The sequence below is a fragment of the Pocillopora damicornis genome, chromosome 11 (assembly GCF_964200805.1).
Source record: "Pocillopora damicornis chromosome 11, jaPocDami1.2, whole genome shotgun sequence".
NCBI lineage: Eukaryota > Metazoa > Cnidaria > Anthozoa > Scleractinia > Pocilloporidae > Pocillopora > Pocillopora damicornis.
The window spans coordinates 9361493-9379746 of NC_142680.1; the positions used below are offsets into that span (position 1 = coordinate 9361493).

At 39.1% G+C, this 18254-nt stretch overlaps 4 protein-coding genes, 1 non-coding gene and 1 pseudogene across 5 annotated transcripts; 2 read left to right on the plus strand and 4 right to left on the minus strand.

Annotated features, from left to right (window-relative positions):
• Positions 1–956: 956 nt before the first annotated feature.
• On the minus strand, positions 957–3114 carry LOC113671312 (uncharacterized). Its single transcript, XM_089188034.1, has one exon. It carries the CDS (start codon positions 2972–2974, stop codon positions 1727–1729), a length of 1248 nt encoding a protein of 415 aa, XP_089044160.1. The 5' UTR covers positions 2975–3114; the 3' UTR covers positions 957–1726.
• A 1776-nt stretch (positions 3115–4890) lies between these two features.
• LOC113671348 (uncharacterized) lies at positions 4891–7358 on the minus strand. The gene is made up of 2 exons (XM_089188035.1): positions 7243–7358; positions 4891–6433 (listed from the first exon to the last, which is right to left on the minus strand). Exon 2 carries the CDS (start codon positions 6406–6408, stop codon positions 5572–5574), a length of 837 nt encoding a protein of 278 aa, XP_089044161.1. The 5' UTR covers positions 6409–6433; positions 7243–7358; the 3' UTR covers positions 4891–5571.
• Positions 7359–9939: 2581 nt separating this feature from the next.
• On the minus strand, positions 9940–10677 carry LOC113671273 (uncharacterized). The gene has a single exon (XR_016181379.1). It is a non-coding gene; the product is annotated as an uncharacterized LOC113671273 (transcript).
• Positions 10678–12880: 2203 nt separating this feature from the next.
• Positions 12881–13520, plus strand: LOC149037361 (uncharacterized). The gene is made up of 2 exons (XM_089188434.1): positions 12881–13004; positions 13239–13520. The coding sequence occupies exons 1-2, from the start codon at positions 12881–12883 to the stop codon at positions 13370–13372; spliced, it is 258 nt and encodes an 85-aa protein (XP_089044560.1). The 3' UTR covers positions 13373–13520.
• Positions 13521–13982: 462 nt separating this feature from the next.
• Positions 13983–15379, minus strand: LOC149037362 (transient receptor potential cation channel subfamily M member 7-like). Its single transcript, XM_089188435.1, has 3 exons — positions 15084–15379; positions 14349–14421; positions 13983–14261 (listed from the first exon to the last, which is right to left on the minus strand). The coding sequence occupies exons 1-3, from the start codon at positions 15377–15379 to the stop codon at positions 13983–13985; spliced, it is 648 nt and encodes a 215-aa protein (XP_089044561.1).
• A 15-nt stretch (positions 15380–15394) lies between these two features.
• LOC149037363 (uncharacterized) lies at positions 15395–16753 on the plus strand (annotated as a pseudogene).
• The last annotated feature ends 1501 nt before the right edge of the window (positions 16754–18254 follow it).

Consider the following 18254-nt stretch of genomic DNA (forward strand, 5'->3'; position numbering starts at 1 on the left):
ATGATTTCAGAACTTGATGGTTTGACATTTTTGACAGCTTTAGTCTTGTTCAACCAATCAGATTATTTGAACTATTCTAACAAGGATTCTGATTGGCTTATTGTAGTGTACGTAATGAAAGTATAGAGCATGCTGACGACACTATTGTTCGCTTTGGAAACAAAGTTTGTTTTGAAAACTAGAAGTAATGCGTGGAGAATTGATCAGCGTTGACTGTGCTCTGTTCTGTTGTAAGGCACTCAGAAAGGTGGCCAGAGCACTCAAGAAGAGGGGAGAAACACCCAACTACATTTCGTTTTTCTCCCTACACTTCTTTTGTGCTCCAGCCGCTTCCGGCGTGCTTTATAACAGAACAGAGCACAGTCAAGGCCTCTTTATTTGTTAAATCAACGTTCACGTCAACACTTCCGGCTCTATAAAGACTACAGTAATTATATCCACGAACCTAAGAGCTATGATGTAAAACATCGCAGTTTTCCTTGCATTTACTTCTCTGATAAGAGCGAACTTGCAATTGTCGAAACCTAATTCTTTACCGCCAATCCAAATTAGTAAAAACATCTGCCTCTAGCAGGTTTTGGGTCACACAAATTTTAATTTCAAATTGTGTCTACATCTGTCAATATGATGAAGATATCTGCCAAATACAAGGTCCTTTTAGACTAAACAACAGGAAAAAATCCGGGATTGAACCGGTTTGTTTTAGCCAATTAATGTCTCCTTAGCTTCATCAGGTTTCATCGTAGAAAAGCTTCCGCGACAAATGCATGACCGGGTTTGAAACTGAAAGCAAAGATATCACCGTATACATATTTTTTCACCTGGTTGGTCTCGACAGATCTCGTCAGTTTTGGTGAAAACAAATCATCAAAGGCCAATTTCTCAATGAAGTAAAACTTCGAAATATCAGAAGTAAAATTCACGTGCGAACCGGTTATCTGCATAACAATCGGCAGTGCATTAACAAAAATTTATTATTCAAAACGATGGTGACAATACACAAATGTAAATACTTCTCGACATCGACATAGCATATGCTGTCGTAGGATATCCTAAAGATCTGATCACCTAAAAATAGAAAATGAAAAAAGCAACAAATCTCACTGACTACTTACATCTGTAAATAAGGTAGCAGCTGTAATATAGTAAATCAAACCGAGCTCATAATACAAATTTTAACCTATGTAATTATATTACTGGGATTGTCAATTTGACTGCTAAGCGACACGATCGACATTCGCAATCTTGAAAATTTCATAAACGGAAATAGATTGAAAACTGTCGATGAAACCATAGAATCGGTTAAACACGACCTGATCAGTTTAATATGACACTTAAAGTGAAACTACATTTCTAAGAATACAATTATTATATTTATTCTAGAAAATCAATGCAAATGGCCGGACTCATCTATATCTAACAAAAATCCTTCTTCACAAGAAATCTGCGTCTACTTTTTGTTTTTCTTTGAACGCCAATGGCGAGATAGATGTTCAAATTTGCAAATATACAGCAGGCAGATCATGGCTAATATTAGTATAATTTCATTTCATTAGAGTACCTGTTCGCTAACTTATACTTCTTAAAACTATCCTTAGAAAATCTTACATAACATTTAGTGTATTGACTACGTTTACATCTATGAAAATGGAAAATAAACACCAAAGGTTTTTATTTCGCCCGAATGGTGATCTGCTTGGAGAAGTTAATTTGCAGGTTACTTTCATTAGATCTCGTTCGGTTGTTCGGTGTTTACTGCTGCTGGCATCGGCGCCGCTTTAGCTTGTCCCAGCGGTGGAGGATATTGGTTTGGTGGTGGTAAACAGCCTGAGTAAGGCGGAGGAGCCTGATTGAAACCTGGAAGAGGCTGATCGTATCCATCTGGAGGAGGCTGGTTGTAACATGGTAGGGGAGGCTGGTTGTAGTTCACCGGCGGAGGAGCATATGCTTGTTGCGTCGTCATCATGTGGGTTGAGACCATTTGTTGTTGTGGTTGTTGGCCTGTGACGACCACAGTGCCGGGTGTACGATAGCGGTAGTACGGGCAACAAGCACAGCAGCAGCAGGACATGATAGAAATGATGATGGCAAAGAAAATAATAGTGCCGATAACAGCCCCTGCAATAGCTCCACCACTCCAACTACAGTATGAGGAACAAACTCCTCCACAACAATCCTCTCCAATGTCACACTGGTCGTCGGATGAACAGTTACAAGAAGACGATTTGCTAATGCATTTGCTTTTACAGCACTGCTCGCCACTGTCACATTGATAGTCGTACGAACAGGAACAGGAGGACCAACTACTGATGCATTTGCTATTACAGCATTGCTCGCCACTGTCACATTGGTAGTCGTACGAACAGGAACAAGATGACGAACTACTGATGCATTTGCTATTACAGCATTGCTCGCCACTGTCACATTGGTAATCGTACGAACAGGAACAAGATGACGAACTACTGATGCATTTGCTATTACAGCATTTCTTGCCCGATCCACATTGGTAATCGTACGAACAGGAACAAGAAGAAAAACTACTGATGCATTTTCCATTACAGCATTTCTTGCTCGATCCACATTGGTAGTCGTACGAACAGGAACAAGATGACGAACTACTGATGCATTTGCTTTTACAGCATTTCTTGCTCGATCCACATTGGTAGTCGTACGAACAGGAACAAGAAGACAAACTACTGATGCATTTGCTTTTACAGCACTTCTTACTTGATCCACATTGGAAGTCGGACGAACAGGAACAAGAAGAAAAACCACTGATGCATTGGTTTTTACAGCACTGCCCGTTCGATCCACATTGGTAGTCGTACGAACAAACAGAACAACGCTGTCTGCAGACTTTATCTGAACAACAGTACTCACTGAGGGAACAATCGCTGTTGTCTTTACAGTAGGTAGCACTTCCCAAGGCAAAGAAACAGAAGAAAAGAAAGCATAAAAGCTCCTTAGAGGCCATCGTCCTTTCACAATTTCAATGGCGTCTGTTCGATGTGAGGTGCGGTTGGCTGATTTCCAAATTCTTTCCAGAACTACCATGGAAACCGCCACTGATGGTGGGAAGGGGGTAGGAGCAGGGGAAAGGGAAATATAGGGAAGGTTGGTCTTAATTAAAAAAAAAAGACCTGGTATATTCCATATTAAAAAGTGAAATATCATAAACCTTGAGTTTAATGGAAAATCATGACGTTACAATATACAAAAGTTAGTTTCCTGACATTGAAGTAGTGGTGTCTTCATTATCGAATAAGAGTTCGCTTTAAGGTATTTATTATTCTTTTTTTGTTCATTTTTTTTCTACAATAAAAATCATTTTCTAGCTCTCTATAGAATAAATGAAAACATCGTAAACAAGGGCACTAACTCTATGGAGACACATCGATCGTAAAACCAACTGTATTTCCGCAAGCATCCGCCGTAATTTCATGAAAATTAATGACGAACTTCCGGGAAGATTAATTGTCACGCAAGTAATGTTCCGTAAGTCCCGTTTCGATGGCGCCCCGCTCACCGGCCAAGTCGCCCAGAAGCAAGTTAACATAGAAACAAACGGCAACTCATTTATATAACGTATTCACGTATGACATAGACTCCTATATGAGTGGAAGAGAGTAATTTTGCATTGACTAGTCTAGGCGTTGGATTGAATTTAGAGAAAAGTTATGATTGCCATCCCAAGATTCTTATCCAGTCGTCGATTTCCCGACAATAAGCTTAAATTTCCTCGTTAGTCGAATTGCTTTCACGCTCAGTTAGATTGTAAGCTTACGAACGGTGAAAAAAATCAAACACAGCTAGCATAATTCTAAAATTATCACCGCTAATCGGCGTTACCACCAGCCCTAAATAATCGCTAAAAACTACGACTTATCCACCAGTTGGCGTTATCCGGCTCAGAGGACCAGAATGAATTGTCGCGTTAAACGCTTCTGCCACAAAGATAAGTACTGTAATTCACAATTCAACCATTTATTATTAACGACGAGGTCGCGTAAAATCACATGACCTTAACGTTAATAATTCAATGGCACGCAATGCGTGCAAACAAGGTAAAAAAATATATTAATATATATAGGAAGTCTGCAAGTCGATTTTTGCGTGGAACAGTGCTCAATACGTTGAAGCAGAGCAGAATAAATATTATGAGAGGGAAAAAGGGGCGCAATATCGATGTTCAGTCGCGACAAGCCAACTACGTCTCGTGTTTCTCCCTGCGCTTCTTTCGTGCTCTAGCCGCTTCCTGCGTGCTTTGAAACAGAACAGAGCACAGTCAAGACTTTTTATTTGTTAAATCAACGTCAACACATCCGCTTCTGACTAGGATTGTAAAACATCACAATTTTTCTTGCATTTTACTTCTCTGATACAAGCGAACTTGCAATTGTCAAGACCTCTTTCTTCAATGCCAACCCAACTTAATGAAACCATCTTCTTATAGTAGGTTTTGGTTCTCACAAAGCCCAACTTGAATTTTAATTTCAAATAGTGTCTGCATCTGCCAGTATGATGAAGATGTCCGCCAAATACAAGGTCCTTTTAGACTAAATATGGCAGGACAAAATCGGGATTTAACCAGTTTCTTTTAGCTAATCAATGTCTGGGTCTCATCGTACAAAAGCTTCCGCGACAAATGCATGATTAGGTTCAAGACTGAAAGCAAAGATGTAGCACTATGCATATGTTTTACACCTGGTTGGTCGCGACAGATCTCGTCAGATTTGATGAAAACAAATCGCCCAAACACAAGCTTCTCAATAAATCGTTCAGATGAAATTTCCGTCACGTTTACAAGCACAAAGAAAAAGTTCGGAATATCAGAAGTAAAATTCGCTTGCGAACCAGTCACCTGCATATCAAACTGAACCTTACACACGGCAGCTGATTAACAGCAATTTATTATTAAAAAAACATTGCTACAACACACAAAGCTGAATACTGCTCGACATCGACATAACATATGTTGTCGAAGGATCTGCTGAAGATGCGATCAGCTAAAAGTAATACTTTACAAAGGTAGTAGCTCAGATATTGCAACAACAACCTGGCCAATTCAAAAAAATTTAAGCTGTGATATTCTATTACCGAGATTGACTGTTATTCAACACGATCGACATTCGCCATCTTGAAAATTTCATAGGCGGAAATAGATTGAAAACTATCGATGGAAGCATAGACTGGATCAAATACAGTCACATCGGTTTAATATGGCAGTTAAGTGAAACCACATTTCTAAGAATACAATATTCAATCTGGAAAAACGATGCAAATGGCCCGACTCACCTTTCTCTGACAAAAATCCTTTCCACAAGGAAACTATGTGTACTTTTTGTTTTTCTTTGTGTGACGAAAGCAAAATGGAAGATTAAATAAGCAGATATACAGCATACAGGTCATTCTATTCTTCATGCACTCCTTAAAATATTGAAACTATCCCTAAAAAATACTAACATAACATTCAGCATTCAGAAACTTGACTACGTTTACGTTTATGTGAGTGGAAATTAAACCGAAAGATGTTTATTTCACCGGAACAGTTCTGTTGGGTGGTTATTTTTATTAGCACGTGTTCGGTTGTCCAGCGTTTATTGCAGCCGGCATCGGCACCGCTTGAACTTGTCCCGGCTGTGGAGGATATTGGTTTGGTGGCGGTGGATAGCTCGGGTAAGGTGGAGGTGCCTGATTAAAGCCTTGAGGAGGCGGGTTGTTACCAGCTGCTGGAGGCTGATTGTAGTTCACCGGCGGAGGAGCATGTACTTGTTGCGGCGTCAAGTGTGTGTGAGTTGAGACCATTTGTTGTTGTGGATGTTGGCCGGTGACGACCGTAGTACGGGGTGTACGATAGCGGTAGTATGGGCAACAAGCACAGCAGAGACAGGACACAATGGAAATGATGATGGCGAAGAAAATAATTGTGCTGATAATAGCGCCTGCAATAGCTCCTCCACTCCAACCACAGTATGATGACGAACAAACTCCCCCACAACAATCCTCTCCAATGTCACAATCGGAGTCGTACGTACAGTAGCAAGAAGACGAACTACTGATGCATTTGCTATTACAGCATTTCTTGCTCGATCGACATTGGTAGTCGTACGAACAGGAACAAGAAGACGAACTACTGATGCATTTGCCATTACAGCACTGCTGGCTAATGTGACACTGGTAGTCGTTAGAACAGGAACAAGTGGACGAACTACTGATGCATTTGTTATTACAGCATTGCCCGTAAGTTCCACACTGGTAGTCGTACAAACAGGAACACCTCTGTCTACAGACTTTATCTGAACAACAGGACAAACTGAAGGAACAATCGCTGTCGTAGTTACAGCTGGTAGCAATTCCCAAGGCAAAAAAAAAGTCGATAAGAAAGCATAAAAGTTTCTTTGAGGCCATTGTCCTAGCACAATTTCAAAGGCATCTGTTCGGTGTGAGATAATAATTTGATAAATTAGACGCGGTCGGCTGGTTTCCAAAATTATCATATATGGTGGCATTGATGGGGATTTCGGGGAAGGGGGGGGGGGGGTTGGAGAGGGGATGTTGAGGGGAACGAGGAGAAAGTCCATAACATTTAACCAAAGAAGGTCATGAGATGCCCCGGTATTACACTCTAGGACAGGGCAAACAAACTGGCCGCACCGAACGATGCAAAATTAGTATTTTTTGTTTTTGTTTTCTTCGGCTCGACTTTTGAAGAAGCGTACTTAACTTTTCGCGTACTCCTTATGCGATCGATAAGATGCACCGTAACCTCCGCACAGCCATACCTTCACCCGCAACTCCCCCCCCCCCCCTCTCCTTCCCCGAGGTAAAACGGAAGAAAGGGAACTTCTACGAAAACCTGACACAAATCGTATTCTGTGAAGTCACTCTAAACTATGCAAAATTATGTAACTTGATAATATTTTTTGCTAGCGTGAAAGGTAATGGCTGATACTACTTTGCGAAACGAAACGAAACGAAACGAAACGAAACCAGGCGAGATATAACGAAAGTAAAGGAATTATGCAGATGTATTTTCTAATAAGGTAAGTGATTCGCTCCTGTGATTGAAGGGACCGTTTTAATTTGAAGATTTCACCACTAACTGATCTTCACGTACGTGGAATTTATTTTGCACTCGTAATAGAAGAAGAAGTAGTCAACTGAAAAATTAAATTAATATTACAAAGAAGGTTATTACACATGTCAATTTCGATTGAAGCGACAGGCAAATATTATACTTACAATTTATGTTCCATATGCGGCTAGTAAGCTTCGATGTGCGATCGGTGGTGACACTTTTGAGATGTAAGTTGCGTAACGAACTTCTAGGTTTTAAATAACTAGTGACCTGATCTATTTTTGGCACGTTGCGCTAAGATAATTAAATATTCACAAAAAAAAGTGACAAACGGTTTGAAAAATGCAAATCAGTAAGGGTAACTTCCAAAAGGGTTTTGGAGAAATCGCCAATTGATAAGAAGGATTCTAAGTCATTTCGCTAAATAGTAATTTAGGAAGAGTTACTCTTTTGCGATATCGACTATTTTTCCCCTGCGGTGACAATGTGACCTCTTTCATGTCACAAAAATACATTTAAACATTACAAATTAGTTAGTACAGAACCAAACATTTTGGCATCTTCTTATTTCTTAAACCGTATTAAAAATATACTTTGCAAAATAGTAATTTTAGGAGAGACACTATTTTAAGAAATAGACTATCTTCACCCAACAATAATGTCGTTTTTTTCGGGTCACAAAAATTCATTAAAAATTTAAATTATAGTATATTCCGATAGATCTTGGTCACCTCCTATTTCATTATCCATGTAAAATCAATTTCGCAAAGTAGTAATTTTATAGCAATTACTATTTTGCGAAATGAACTATTTTCACTGAGCGGTGACGATGAAGCCATTCTCGCGTCATACAATGGCTTTGGTAATTTACTAATTTGAAATATTTAAATTTATTTTCGTAACATAAAAGATGTCACATTGTCACCGCAGGGTGAAAATGGTCGATTTCGCAAAATATATGTAAAAAATTAAAAATCCTCCTTCACGATTAACGTTTACTCCGAAATTATTGTGAAAGTTATCTTTAAATATTAGATAATATACCGCATCATCCTTTTAGTTTCGCTTGGTTTCGTTTCGTTTCGTTTCGCAAAGTAGAATAAGCCAAAGGTAATCGAGATTCACAACAACACTGAAAAGAATTCATTTTCCACGCCTAATTCGGGTAAATTTACAATTTACTGTCCGCGTTCAAATGTATACTTTGCTTTAAGGATACAGAAAAAGATTATGAGCAATTTTTGGTATAGGACGTATAGAGCAAGAAGAGGACGATGTTCGATTCGCATCGCGCTTTCGAAACTAGATTTCAACGTCCAAGCGGTTTCTGCTTGCATTTGTAAACAGTGCCACGGTCGTCGAATAACGTTGCATCATTTGCCGCAAAATCTCAAGGTTTTCATAGATTTCATTGAGAGATAGTTAAGATGCAAGTGTGAAGAAAGAGTGTACTCTTTTCTCAATCGAAAGAATGGCTGCAAGAAACAAATAGCTTTGATCTAACAGCTACGCAGCACCGTTTGCAAAGAGACCGAAAGTTAAAGGCGAACAATCCTCTTGGCCCAAGTGCATTGAGATACTGCACCTGGTGTTTTATGAAAGCTTTAACGGGCAGCACAATAAATATAGTGACCGGTTTCTTCTAGAGAAGAAAGGCGATCAATCACTGGCGTACAGGTGGTCCAGGCTCCAGCTATGAGAATATTATCTTCCGGCCATTTTGAGATTGGATTTTTCGCTTTCAGAAATGGAGTGTGTAGCCTTATCCTTCTCTTAAGAGTAGGAAACTTATAAATGGTTAACTCGCTAAAATGGCCGCGTTTCAACAAAGTAAGCGGTCAGACAACAAACAATGCACAGTGGAAGTAAAGTGAAATATTGTTATAGAGTAAATATTCCCATACAAACTCTTATAATATTTTCACCATGACGCTTATTACGCAAGATGATCGTCTCACAGCTGGGGAAACCAGAAACATCGTTACCTTCAAAAAACATATTTATGGACTATGGCTTACTGCTGTCTTCTTGAAATTTCTCTATCCCTAAAGTCGGGCTAACTTGCCTTAAACCTAGTCGTAGATCGCTGTTGTCTGAAAAGTTGACAATGAAAGCATTCTGTTCACCATCTTGTTCGTTAGTACATGAAAGAAAACTACCAGCTGTAGCCAATCAGAATTCACGAAAGAATCGACAAAAGGGGTTAACCGACAAGAAGTCACTATATATTTTCTTGCAAAAGAGTGACGTCACAGAACACGATTATTGTCAGGTTTTCGTCGACGTTCGCTCCCTTGGGGGTGGGGGAGGGTACGGCTACACGTAGATGCACCGATAATTCCGTAGGATATATTTCCCAAACTAAGATAAAAATACTAAAAAGTGAAATGATAGTAAAATAATATATCCCATTTTTGATGGTTTGACATTGAATACGAGCGGACATTTTGTTCACTGTTCCCAATTTTCTTCGCAATATTTCCCGCGCCTTTGGGGCTCGAATAAATACTATGAGTCTCACAATTTATCCGCAATTATTATATGTTAAGCCACCAAACAAAGTGTATCTAAGGAATATATACACTTGTATATATATATAACGTAAGGAAAATTTCTGGTGACCACAATGGAAAGGTATTAACTGTTTATAGCCGTAAATGGGCCAAAATTGTCAACATTAACCGTAAAAGCCATCATACTACTAAGATCCTCACCTTGGGATGGCAATTCTAAATTTTCCTTAATTCTACTCCGATATAAAAAATTGTTCTATGCAGACTTGCGCCATACCATGGATATATGATATATGCCATACATAAATGAGTTGCCGGTTGTTTCCATGTTGACTTGCTTCAAACATCTTAGTACTTGGCCGGTTCGGGAGGCGGTATCCAAACGGCTTGTCCTTTTATCTCAGCTGAAGGATTCAGGTTTGGAATAGGTGGCGAATAAGCGGATGGTGCTTGGTGTAAACCTGAAGGAGGCTGGTTGTAACCCGCTGGAGAGGGCTGGTTGTAGTTATGCAGCAGAGGAGCTTGTACTTGCTGCGTTGTCACCGTGTGTGCCTGAGTTGGGACGAGCTGTTGTTGCGGCTGTTGGGTGACGATCACATCACCGGATGCACGATAACGGTAATACGGACAGGAAGCACAGCAGAGGCAGGATACAGTGCAAATGACGAAGGCGAAGAAGACAATATTGCTAATGATAATGCCTGCAATAGTTCCGCTGCTCAAACCACAGTTTGACGAACACACTCCCCGACAACATTCCTCTCCAATGCCACATTGGAAGTCATACGTACAAGAACAAGAAGACGATTCACGGATGCATTTGTTTTTACAGCATTTCTTGCCTAATCCACATTCGTACTTGTTCGCGAATGAAACAAAGAAGACGAACTACTGATGCATTTGTTATCAGAGCATTGCTCGCTAGTTCCGCATTGGTGGTCGTACGAACAGTAGTGACATCTTTGTCTGCAGACGTTATCTGCACAACAGGATTCAAGGGCCGAACAATCAGAGCTTTTCAAACAGTATTTAGCCCAAAGCAAAGAAACAGACAAAAAGAAAGCACAAAAGTTCCGTAGAAGCCATCGTCCTCCTCACAGTTCTAATGGCGTGCGTTCGATGTGAGATTAATAGATGAATTAGGTGAGATTGGCTGGTTTTTAAATTCTCTATAGAAAGGGAGGGAAGGAAGCGGAGGAGGAAAGACGAAATAATGTTACTATACATAGTCTCATGACGGGGATGATCTGGTACCTTCAGTCAAGTGAGGTTAAAGCTAAATTGTAAACCAAGGCTTAAGTATTGAGCAAAGAACTTTGAGACTATAAAATTCTGTCAAGCCTATCATCATTGAAGAAAAACATATTCATTCGTAAATATTGATCTCCGAAATATATAACCACCGCCAAACTTGTGTTTCATCAAATTCTCGCATTATTTTTTTGTAATTTGACAACTTGCATTCATCTTGTATTTTACCGTTTTTTAAGTTTAAAATCTAAATTTTTTACCACTTTAGCTATTCAAACCAAACTTGGCATTTTGTGAATTATTCCTACTCAGTGGTGTTATTTCCACTACTCCTACTTTAGAGGACAAAATATTGTACGAAGAACCTAAAAACGTCTCAAATCTGTCAACTCCATCGTCATTCAAGAAAAATATAGTCATTCGTAAATATTGATCTCTGATAACCACGACCAAACTTGTGTTTTAGCAAATTATCACTGTAATTTTTTTAATGTTAGCGGGTCTGGTCGATCGCCCCAGTCACTCAGTTCTTCATCCATTTCCACAGAAATTCGCAAAAAAAAAAAATAATCGCTAAAAACTACGACTTATCCACCAGTTGGCGCTATCCGGCTCAGAGGACCAGAATGAATTGTCGTGTTAAACGCTTCGATCACAAAGATAAGTACTGTATTTCACAACTCAACCATTTATTACTTTTTCTTAACCACGAGGTCGCGTAAAATCACATGACCCTAACGTTAATAATTCAATGGCACGCAATGCGCAAAAAGATTAAAAAATATATTTAAAAAAAAAATATATTGATGTTCTGTCGCGACAAGCCGACCACGTCTCGTGTTTCTCCCTGCGCTTCTTTCGTGCTCTAGCCGCTTCCTGCGTGCCTTGAAACAGAAGAGAGCACATTCAAGACTTTTTATTTGTTAAATCAACGTTAACACGTCCGCTTCTTTGAGATTATAGTAATTAGATCACGTGAACCTCAAGACTAGGATTGTAAAACATCACAGTTTTCCTTGCATTTTGCTTCTCTGATACGGGCGAACTTGCAATTGTCGAGACCTCTTTCACCATTGCAAACCCAACTTAATGAGACCATCTTCTTCTAGCAGGTTTTGGGTCTCACAGGGCCCAATTTGAATTTTAATTTCAAATAGTGTTTGCATCTGCCAATATGATGAAGATGTCCACCAAATACAAGGTCCTTTTAGACTAAATATGGCTGGACAAAATCGGGATTTAACCGGTTTCTTTTAGTTGATTAATGTCTCCTTCATCAGGTCTCATCAAAGAAAAGCTTCCGCAACAGATGCATCACTAGGTTTAATACTGCAAGCAAAGATGCAGCACTATGCATATATTTTACACCTGGTTGGTCTCGACAGATCTCGTCAGTTTTGATGAAAGTAAATCGCCCAAACATAAACTTCTCAATAAATCTTTCAGATCAAATTTGATGCTAGGATATAGAGTAATGTATCACAAAGTCCGACAAGACCATGAGCTCAACGTTCCACGTGATTTAGTTCATCCAGCAATGTATGATCTTGACCCAAAAGGGTCTGGAAGCCCGTGGACCAGTTGGCAAGAAGAAAGCCAAAACCAAAGGCAGTTTTTCTTGCAAAGGACCCCACTTTGTTCATTCACTGGATGGCCATGACAAACTGATGGGGTATTAGAATAGCACTTACCCTTAGCGGTTTAGGGGTGTATCGATACTGCCGGTAGGAAACTATTGAGGTTACGCGTCTGGGTCACTAACAGCAACCCTAAGGTCATCGGCCGTTGGTACTTGGAATATTTGTACGAGACCAAAGTTATTCCGTCCATGATAAGGTTGGACAGAGGCACAGAAACTGGTACAATGGCAACGAAACATACTTTCTTCGAAGAAACCATGGTCATATAGATGACCCTTGCGATTCCTCAACCATCTGAATCGACTGGGTCAATGGATTCGTGTGTAGGCTAAGCAGTCATGCATTTGTGTGTACTTGTGCCTTTCCACAACTTGTGTCCTTTAGCCCGAGTCATAATAATGAACTTGACGAAAAATAATAGTTTTGATCACAGAATAAGAGCACAGAAAGATACAGCTTTGCCTGATGGAGTCCCTGATCATATCTATAGCTTTCCAGACATGTATGGTTTGGAAGATTGTGGTATGGTTATGTCACATTTATATATGTTGATGCATTTTACGCACATGTACAGTGTACTACCCTGTATACATCATATGCCCGAGCTTCATGTGGGGTCACTCTAGTTCTGCTTAACACAACTGAAATGCAGTTCAGTGCATTTAAATGGTGTTTTTCATGCAGCGGTTTATTTCCATTAGCATTTTTCTGCTCCTTTATTGTCCACTAAAGCAATTTTCGCTTCACATGTTGTAGGTTGGCCCGTAACAGAAGAAGAACTTAAAGAGGCTGCACTTCATTCTGGTGTTCTGCAAGTTGAAGAGGACTTCTTAGATGCTAAATTTAGAACAGGGAGTGAGGAAATCATTCCTTATCCTGACCAAGTATAACCTAATGAATGCCAAGAGGCATTCCTCTATCTTAAAGAGAAATTATTGGATCAGTGAAGGGTAAAAATTGCATTGGTTTACTTTCAGTGACCACACTTTAATTTATCACAATTCATGCAACTCGAACAAATATGTCTTAAATGCATATTATAACTATCAACTATGACATGAAACAGTTTCAAAAAAATGTCTTTATTTCCTTCAAATGAAACCAAAAACATTGGGTTGGTCCAAATGCTTGCCAACCTCGTGAACTGTAACAATAACTGTAGTTATAATTAGACAATAAACTTTCAAAAATGATGATGCCATACTGTCTATCACTGATGTACAAAATTAAAATATTACCAAACAGTACTCAATTAACTGCACTGGGGATTAAGAAACATTTAAGCCCATTCATCACAAAATGCAAAATAGTAAATGACAGAAAAGGTATAATGATAAACCCTGTATCTTATTGCTTTAAATTTGGCAAACCTAAGCTTTTGCAATAAATACTACGTTGGTGAGAGCCTATGAAATTGTCAACGGCTGTTTGAGAAAGGTTACCTGTGCAAAACAGGAATTCGTCATTTTCAAGCAATTCTGAAAGAGCTATCTCAGGATCTTATAGCTTGTGGTCTGTGCCCTGGATATCTAAGACCATTAATTTATGGCTTGACTTATCATAATTGAAGTGGGCAAGACATTCTGCCTTCTCTAAAAGCGCACTGGTTTTGACACACACCATACCATTGTTGTTGAGGTATTTTACAAAGTTCCCATCAATATATTCCTCAACAGTAACAAATTTGCCATTATCCATCTCCTTTCCAAAGTAAAGTTTCCCGTACTGGAGTGCTTGCCCAAACTCTATAAGATCATCTTTCTGTACTTTTAGTGCTAACTGATCGGCAAAATTCTTGGTAAGAGTGTGCATCTGCACAACTTTTTATGTATGTATCTCCACTGTCTGACCTGTTTCTTCTATTACTTTTAATGCTTCTGGCAGGTATTTCTTCACAACCATTGTGGAGCCAGTAAAACGTGCATTTTGACTTGTTGCCCTGTGAACAAGTTAATGAAAACTTAGATCTTCAAAACAGTAAAAATGTTCATATGCTGTAGTTCAAGGTTGGAATGAATTCAACCTACAGTCATTACTAATCTTGGGCCTCGTTTCATGTATTTACATTATTGGGCAAGAAACATTTAAAATCCCAGTGACACCCTGAGTATGCACCCTTACAGAGTTCAGTGACAGTAAAAGAATGTAAAACATGGCCTCCTATGGAATGTTAGGTCCTGGCTGAAGGTTAGATTTTCTTCACATTAATGAATTTTGTTTCAATACCTGTGGGTGTGGTTGGGGCTCTTGTGCAAAAGTCAAGGTAAGATTACCAGACATTGTTAAAGAAAGTCTGAAAGGTAATTTCCTGTAATTTCATTTTCGCTTCTTACAGGTACATGTACTATTGTTAACGTAATAACCAATCACAATCCACACCCATCGCCTATGTATGTGGGAGTCTCACTCCTCCCCAGGGTGATTGTCTCAAAATGAAACAAGAAATCTTACAGGAGGTAGTGATATTCCAAAACTCTGGGCTAATTTGTTGACTCCACCTTAGTAGTGAGGGGGGGGGGGGGTAACTTACCCCAGTCTTACTAGAGTGAGAACAAGACGGCCCTTGCTCGCCTGCGAGAACAGATAGTAGATGAGAAGTACTTGTCACAGGCAAGTTTAATGTTCGCTAGCGTTAAATCCTCATACTCGACGAATGGCACAAACTCCCTGGCTCCGATTCTGCTGAACTTTTGCGCCTTGCCAGAGACCTCTGAACTTAGGCGCTGTGCTGTCAATTCACCACATTGGTGAAGTATGCCAGCACTTCCAGCATCTGCTTTTGGCTTTCTCTGTACACGTTTGTGGTTTATCTGGGCTTGAAACTTTGCCCAAGCTCGATCCCCCAAGTTGAATCGAATCGTATGGGAAGAGAGTAGCCACCACTCCCGTAGGCACATGTGTTAACGCAAAGCATGACGGTATACTATGGCAGCTCTCGGCCATCGGGAAAACAAAATTTTTTTTTTCAAAATTTCAACGGCAGTTTTCGGCCATGGACATTTTACAATGATTTTCTTTAGTTTTACTTTTACTTTTATTTTGATTTCAAAATTAAAACTTTTTTTTTGTTTTAATTTAAACGAAAAAAGTTTTTATACATGTGTTTTTAATTAAAAAAATTAAATAAATATATGTCCTATTTTTGAATGGCAGCTGTCGGCCACCATAGAAAAGGTATTTTTTTATGTTAAATGCTTTTTCATCCGCGGATGCCGCCGTTGTCCAGCCCAAAAAATTAATCAAGTACAGAAGATCGACTCATTGGTACGTCGAAAGGGTTGTCGAAAGACGAGAAAAAGATGAAACGGTAAGTATTTGGCCATGGTGCCTGTCTTCGCACGTGATCGCTTGTGTTTATGTATTTTTAACTGAATTCAGTCGAAATCAGTACAGGCTTTTTTTTGCCTTTCATTTAATTAGGTAGAATACTTGATGCCTCGTGGGAGCCAGAGGAGGGTATCTTACCTCGATGCGAGGAACTATTTAACAAGCCAAGCCTGGACGTTGCAATGTTTCCTGAAAATGTGTGTTCTTTCAGGGTGGCCGTCGAAAGGCACTTGAAATCGCGGTCACGTTTGTCTGTAAGGTTGTTTTTTCGGGAATGTTTTTCGTTTCTTATTTGCTGATAAGGGAGTGTCGAAGGAGAGACGGACATTTTTTGAAAAAGATGATTTCAATGCTGTTTATATCCCTCTTAGGTGAGATTCCTGGGTGGATTCTCATGGCCAAGGAATGAAGGTTTTTCACCCCATGACGGTTGAAGCGTATATTTCTTGGTCCCCAAAGAAGTATGAAATGGGTATGGGTGGGATTTCTACTTTGTTCCCAAGAGCATATCAGGAGAACAATTCTTTTAATTTAACTTAAGTGGCTCTAAATGATTGAAGAGCTACTTTAATTAAATTAATCGTGGTAATTGAACTGAGCACAGTGCAATTTGGTCTGTAATCATACACGTAATTTCAAAATAAAAGAAATATTCTCCTAATATGCTCTTTTCAGATTAAATAAAAATGATGACTTTTGCATGAGACAGTGGAAAATATTCTATAAATTTTGAAATGGATATGCCAAGTGTAAGTGGTCAGTAAGTACATTCAATTTCAAGCGTGCATTCATCTTCCTCAGTATGTACAACTTTGTTACAAGTGTATATTCAACTCTGTATTTAAAAGGCACATAAACTTTTTAAGTTTACATTCATCTTTGAAAGTGGACATTCAAATTTGTAAATTTCAACTTTGTTGGCTGTGTACATAAATCTTTGTAAGTGTACATCATATCTGTTAAGGCACATTGATTTGTAAGTAATCACACATCTTTGTACGCTTACATTTCACCTGCCTCAGTAACTGTTCATTCAACATTGAGTGCAAATGTGAAAACTTACTTTAAAAAGAGTAAGTCCTCCACTGTTTTTTTGTCATCAAGATGAAGTTATTCATATTTTGATTTTCGGAAAGCCACGCTACCATGTTCTACCTGTGGATCGGGAGGATTTGTAGTTGAGAAGTCTATATAAAAACTATCAATACTGTTAGGGTCTTTAAGTTTAAAAAGCTGTAAATCCAAGCCAATTATTTCTACTAGATTAAGTGGCTTCTGTGCTTGAGTCTTTAGTTCTTTTAATTTTTTGTTTATGCTTGTTTTGTTTTGAGGTGTGGAATTCCAGCCCCTCTGTGAATCACCAAGTTTTCATTCTAAGTCAATGTACTTAGTCAGTTGTTGATTTTCATTGTTCAGTTTTCCTGTTCTTTCCTTCTCTCTGGCATAATCTTTTTCAATCTCTAAAAGCATTTCTTTGGCCAGTTTCTCATTTTTTCCTCAAGATTTTCATATTTTTCTCTCCAGTTACAGATTTCTTTTGAAGTTTTGACTGAATGGCACAGATATACTTCCCACCTCTCTACCGAGATCACTTCTCTTTTCAAAATAGTCAGCCTACACAATTTTTCCTCATGTCCCTTTCTCTTTTTGCAATTTCCTTTTCTGTGCAGAATCTGATTTGTGATTGAAGTAGCAGAACAGCGCTTCGAAAGTCGAACTTCAATTCGATCACTCTCCCAACTGATCTTTAACGCGTGATCAGGGATGATTCCATTTAACATGTCAATGTATGCAATGCTTGGGGTTTCGTTTTTCAATTTTTGCCACTGTATTAGTGCGGTATTCTTAATTGCCAGCGAGAACACAACTTCATCACCAACTTCACGTTGTTTTGTTTGCAAATGTATACGAGGAGGGTCACGGACCGGGTAGCAATCAGACATTTTTTATTCTTGTTTTGTTTTTTTTTTCGCGGGAAACCAAAAAAGATTTTGAAATTCCTACTAAAAAGGCCTGTTTCACCGAGCCTCCAGCCTCGTAATCACCCACTGTAGTTACCAGTCCTATTTATCATTAATCTGTTAGTATTAAAATAGCGATCATTGTCGCGCAGCATTTAATGCGGGGAAGAGAGGCTTTCGAGATTGTTTTTTTTCCGAGCGATCGAAGTAAGGTTACTGTTCGTGGATGCGTTCGTATTTGCTGAAAGATATGATACTTTTATATGCTATAATCTGACCAGCCAAATGCCCTGGTTATAATTAAAGGCGACTTTAATCATCCCACGAAAGGATTAAAGTCATAAGATCATCTTAAGCAGCTTGTAACTTTCAAAACTAGAGACTCAGGCACGCTGGACTGTTTTTTACAAATAGACCAAGGTTGTTCAGTGTATCGCAGTTGCCCAAAGTCGCATCATCTGATCATTATACCATCTTGGCCAGA

Coding starts and splice junctions, on each gene's coding strand:
- LOC113671312 (XM_089188034.1), bottom strand. CDS start 2,974: ATGGCCTCTAAGGAGCTTTTATGCTTTCTTTTCTTCTGTTTCTTTGCC.
- LOC113671348 (XM_089188035.1), bottom strand. CDS start 6,408: ATGGCCTCAAAGAAACTTTTATGCTTTCTTATCGACTTTTTTTTTGCC.
- LOC149037361 (XM_089188434.1), top strand. CDS start 12,881: ATGAACTTGACGAAAAATAATAGTTTTGATCACAGAATAAGAGCACAG. Junction 13,005..13,238: donor GTATGGTTTGGAAGATTGTG/GTATGGTTATGT, acceptor CACATGTTGTAG/GTTGGCCCGTAACAGAAGAA.
- LOC149037362 (XM_089188435.1), bottom strand. CDS start 15,379: ATGTGCCTACGGGAGTGGTGGCTACTCTCTTCCCATACGATTCGATTC. Junction 14,422..15,083: donor ATTAAACTTGCCTGTGACAA/GTACTTCTCATC, acceptor ACTTGTTCACAG/GGCAACAAGTCAAAATGCAC. Junction 14,262..14,348: donor ACCTGCCAGAAGCATTAAAA/GTAATAGAAGAA, acceptor TTTGCCGATCAG/TTAGCACTAAAAGTACAGAA.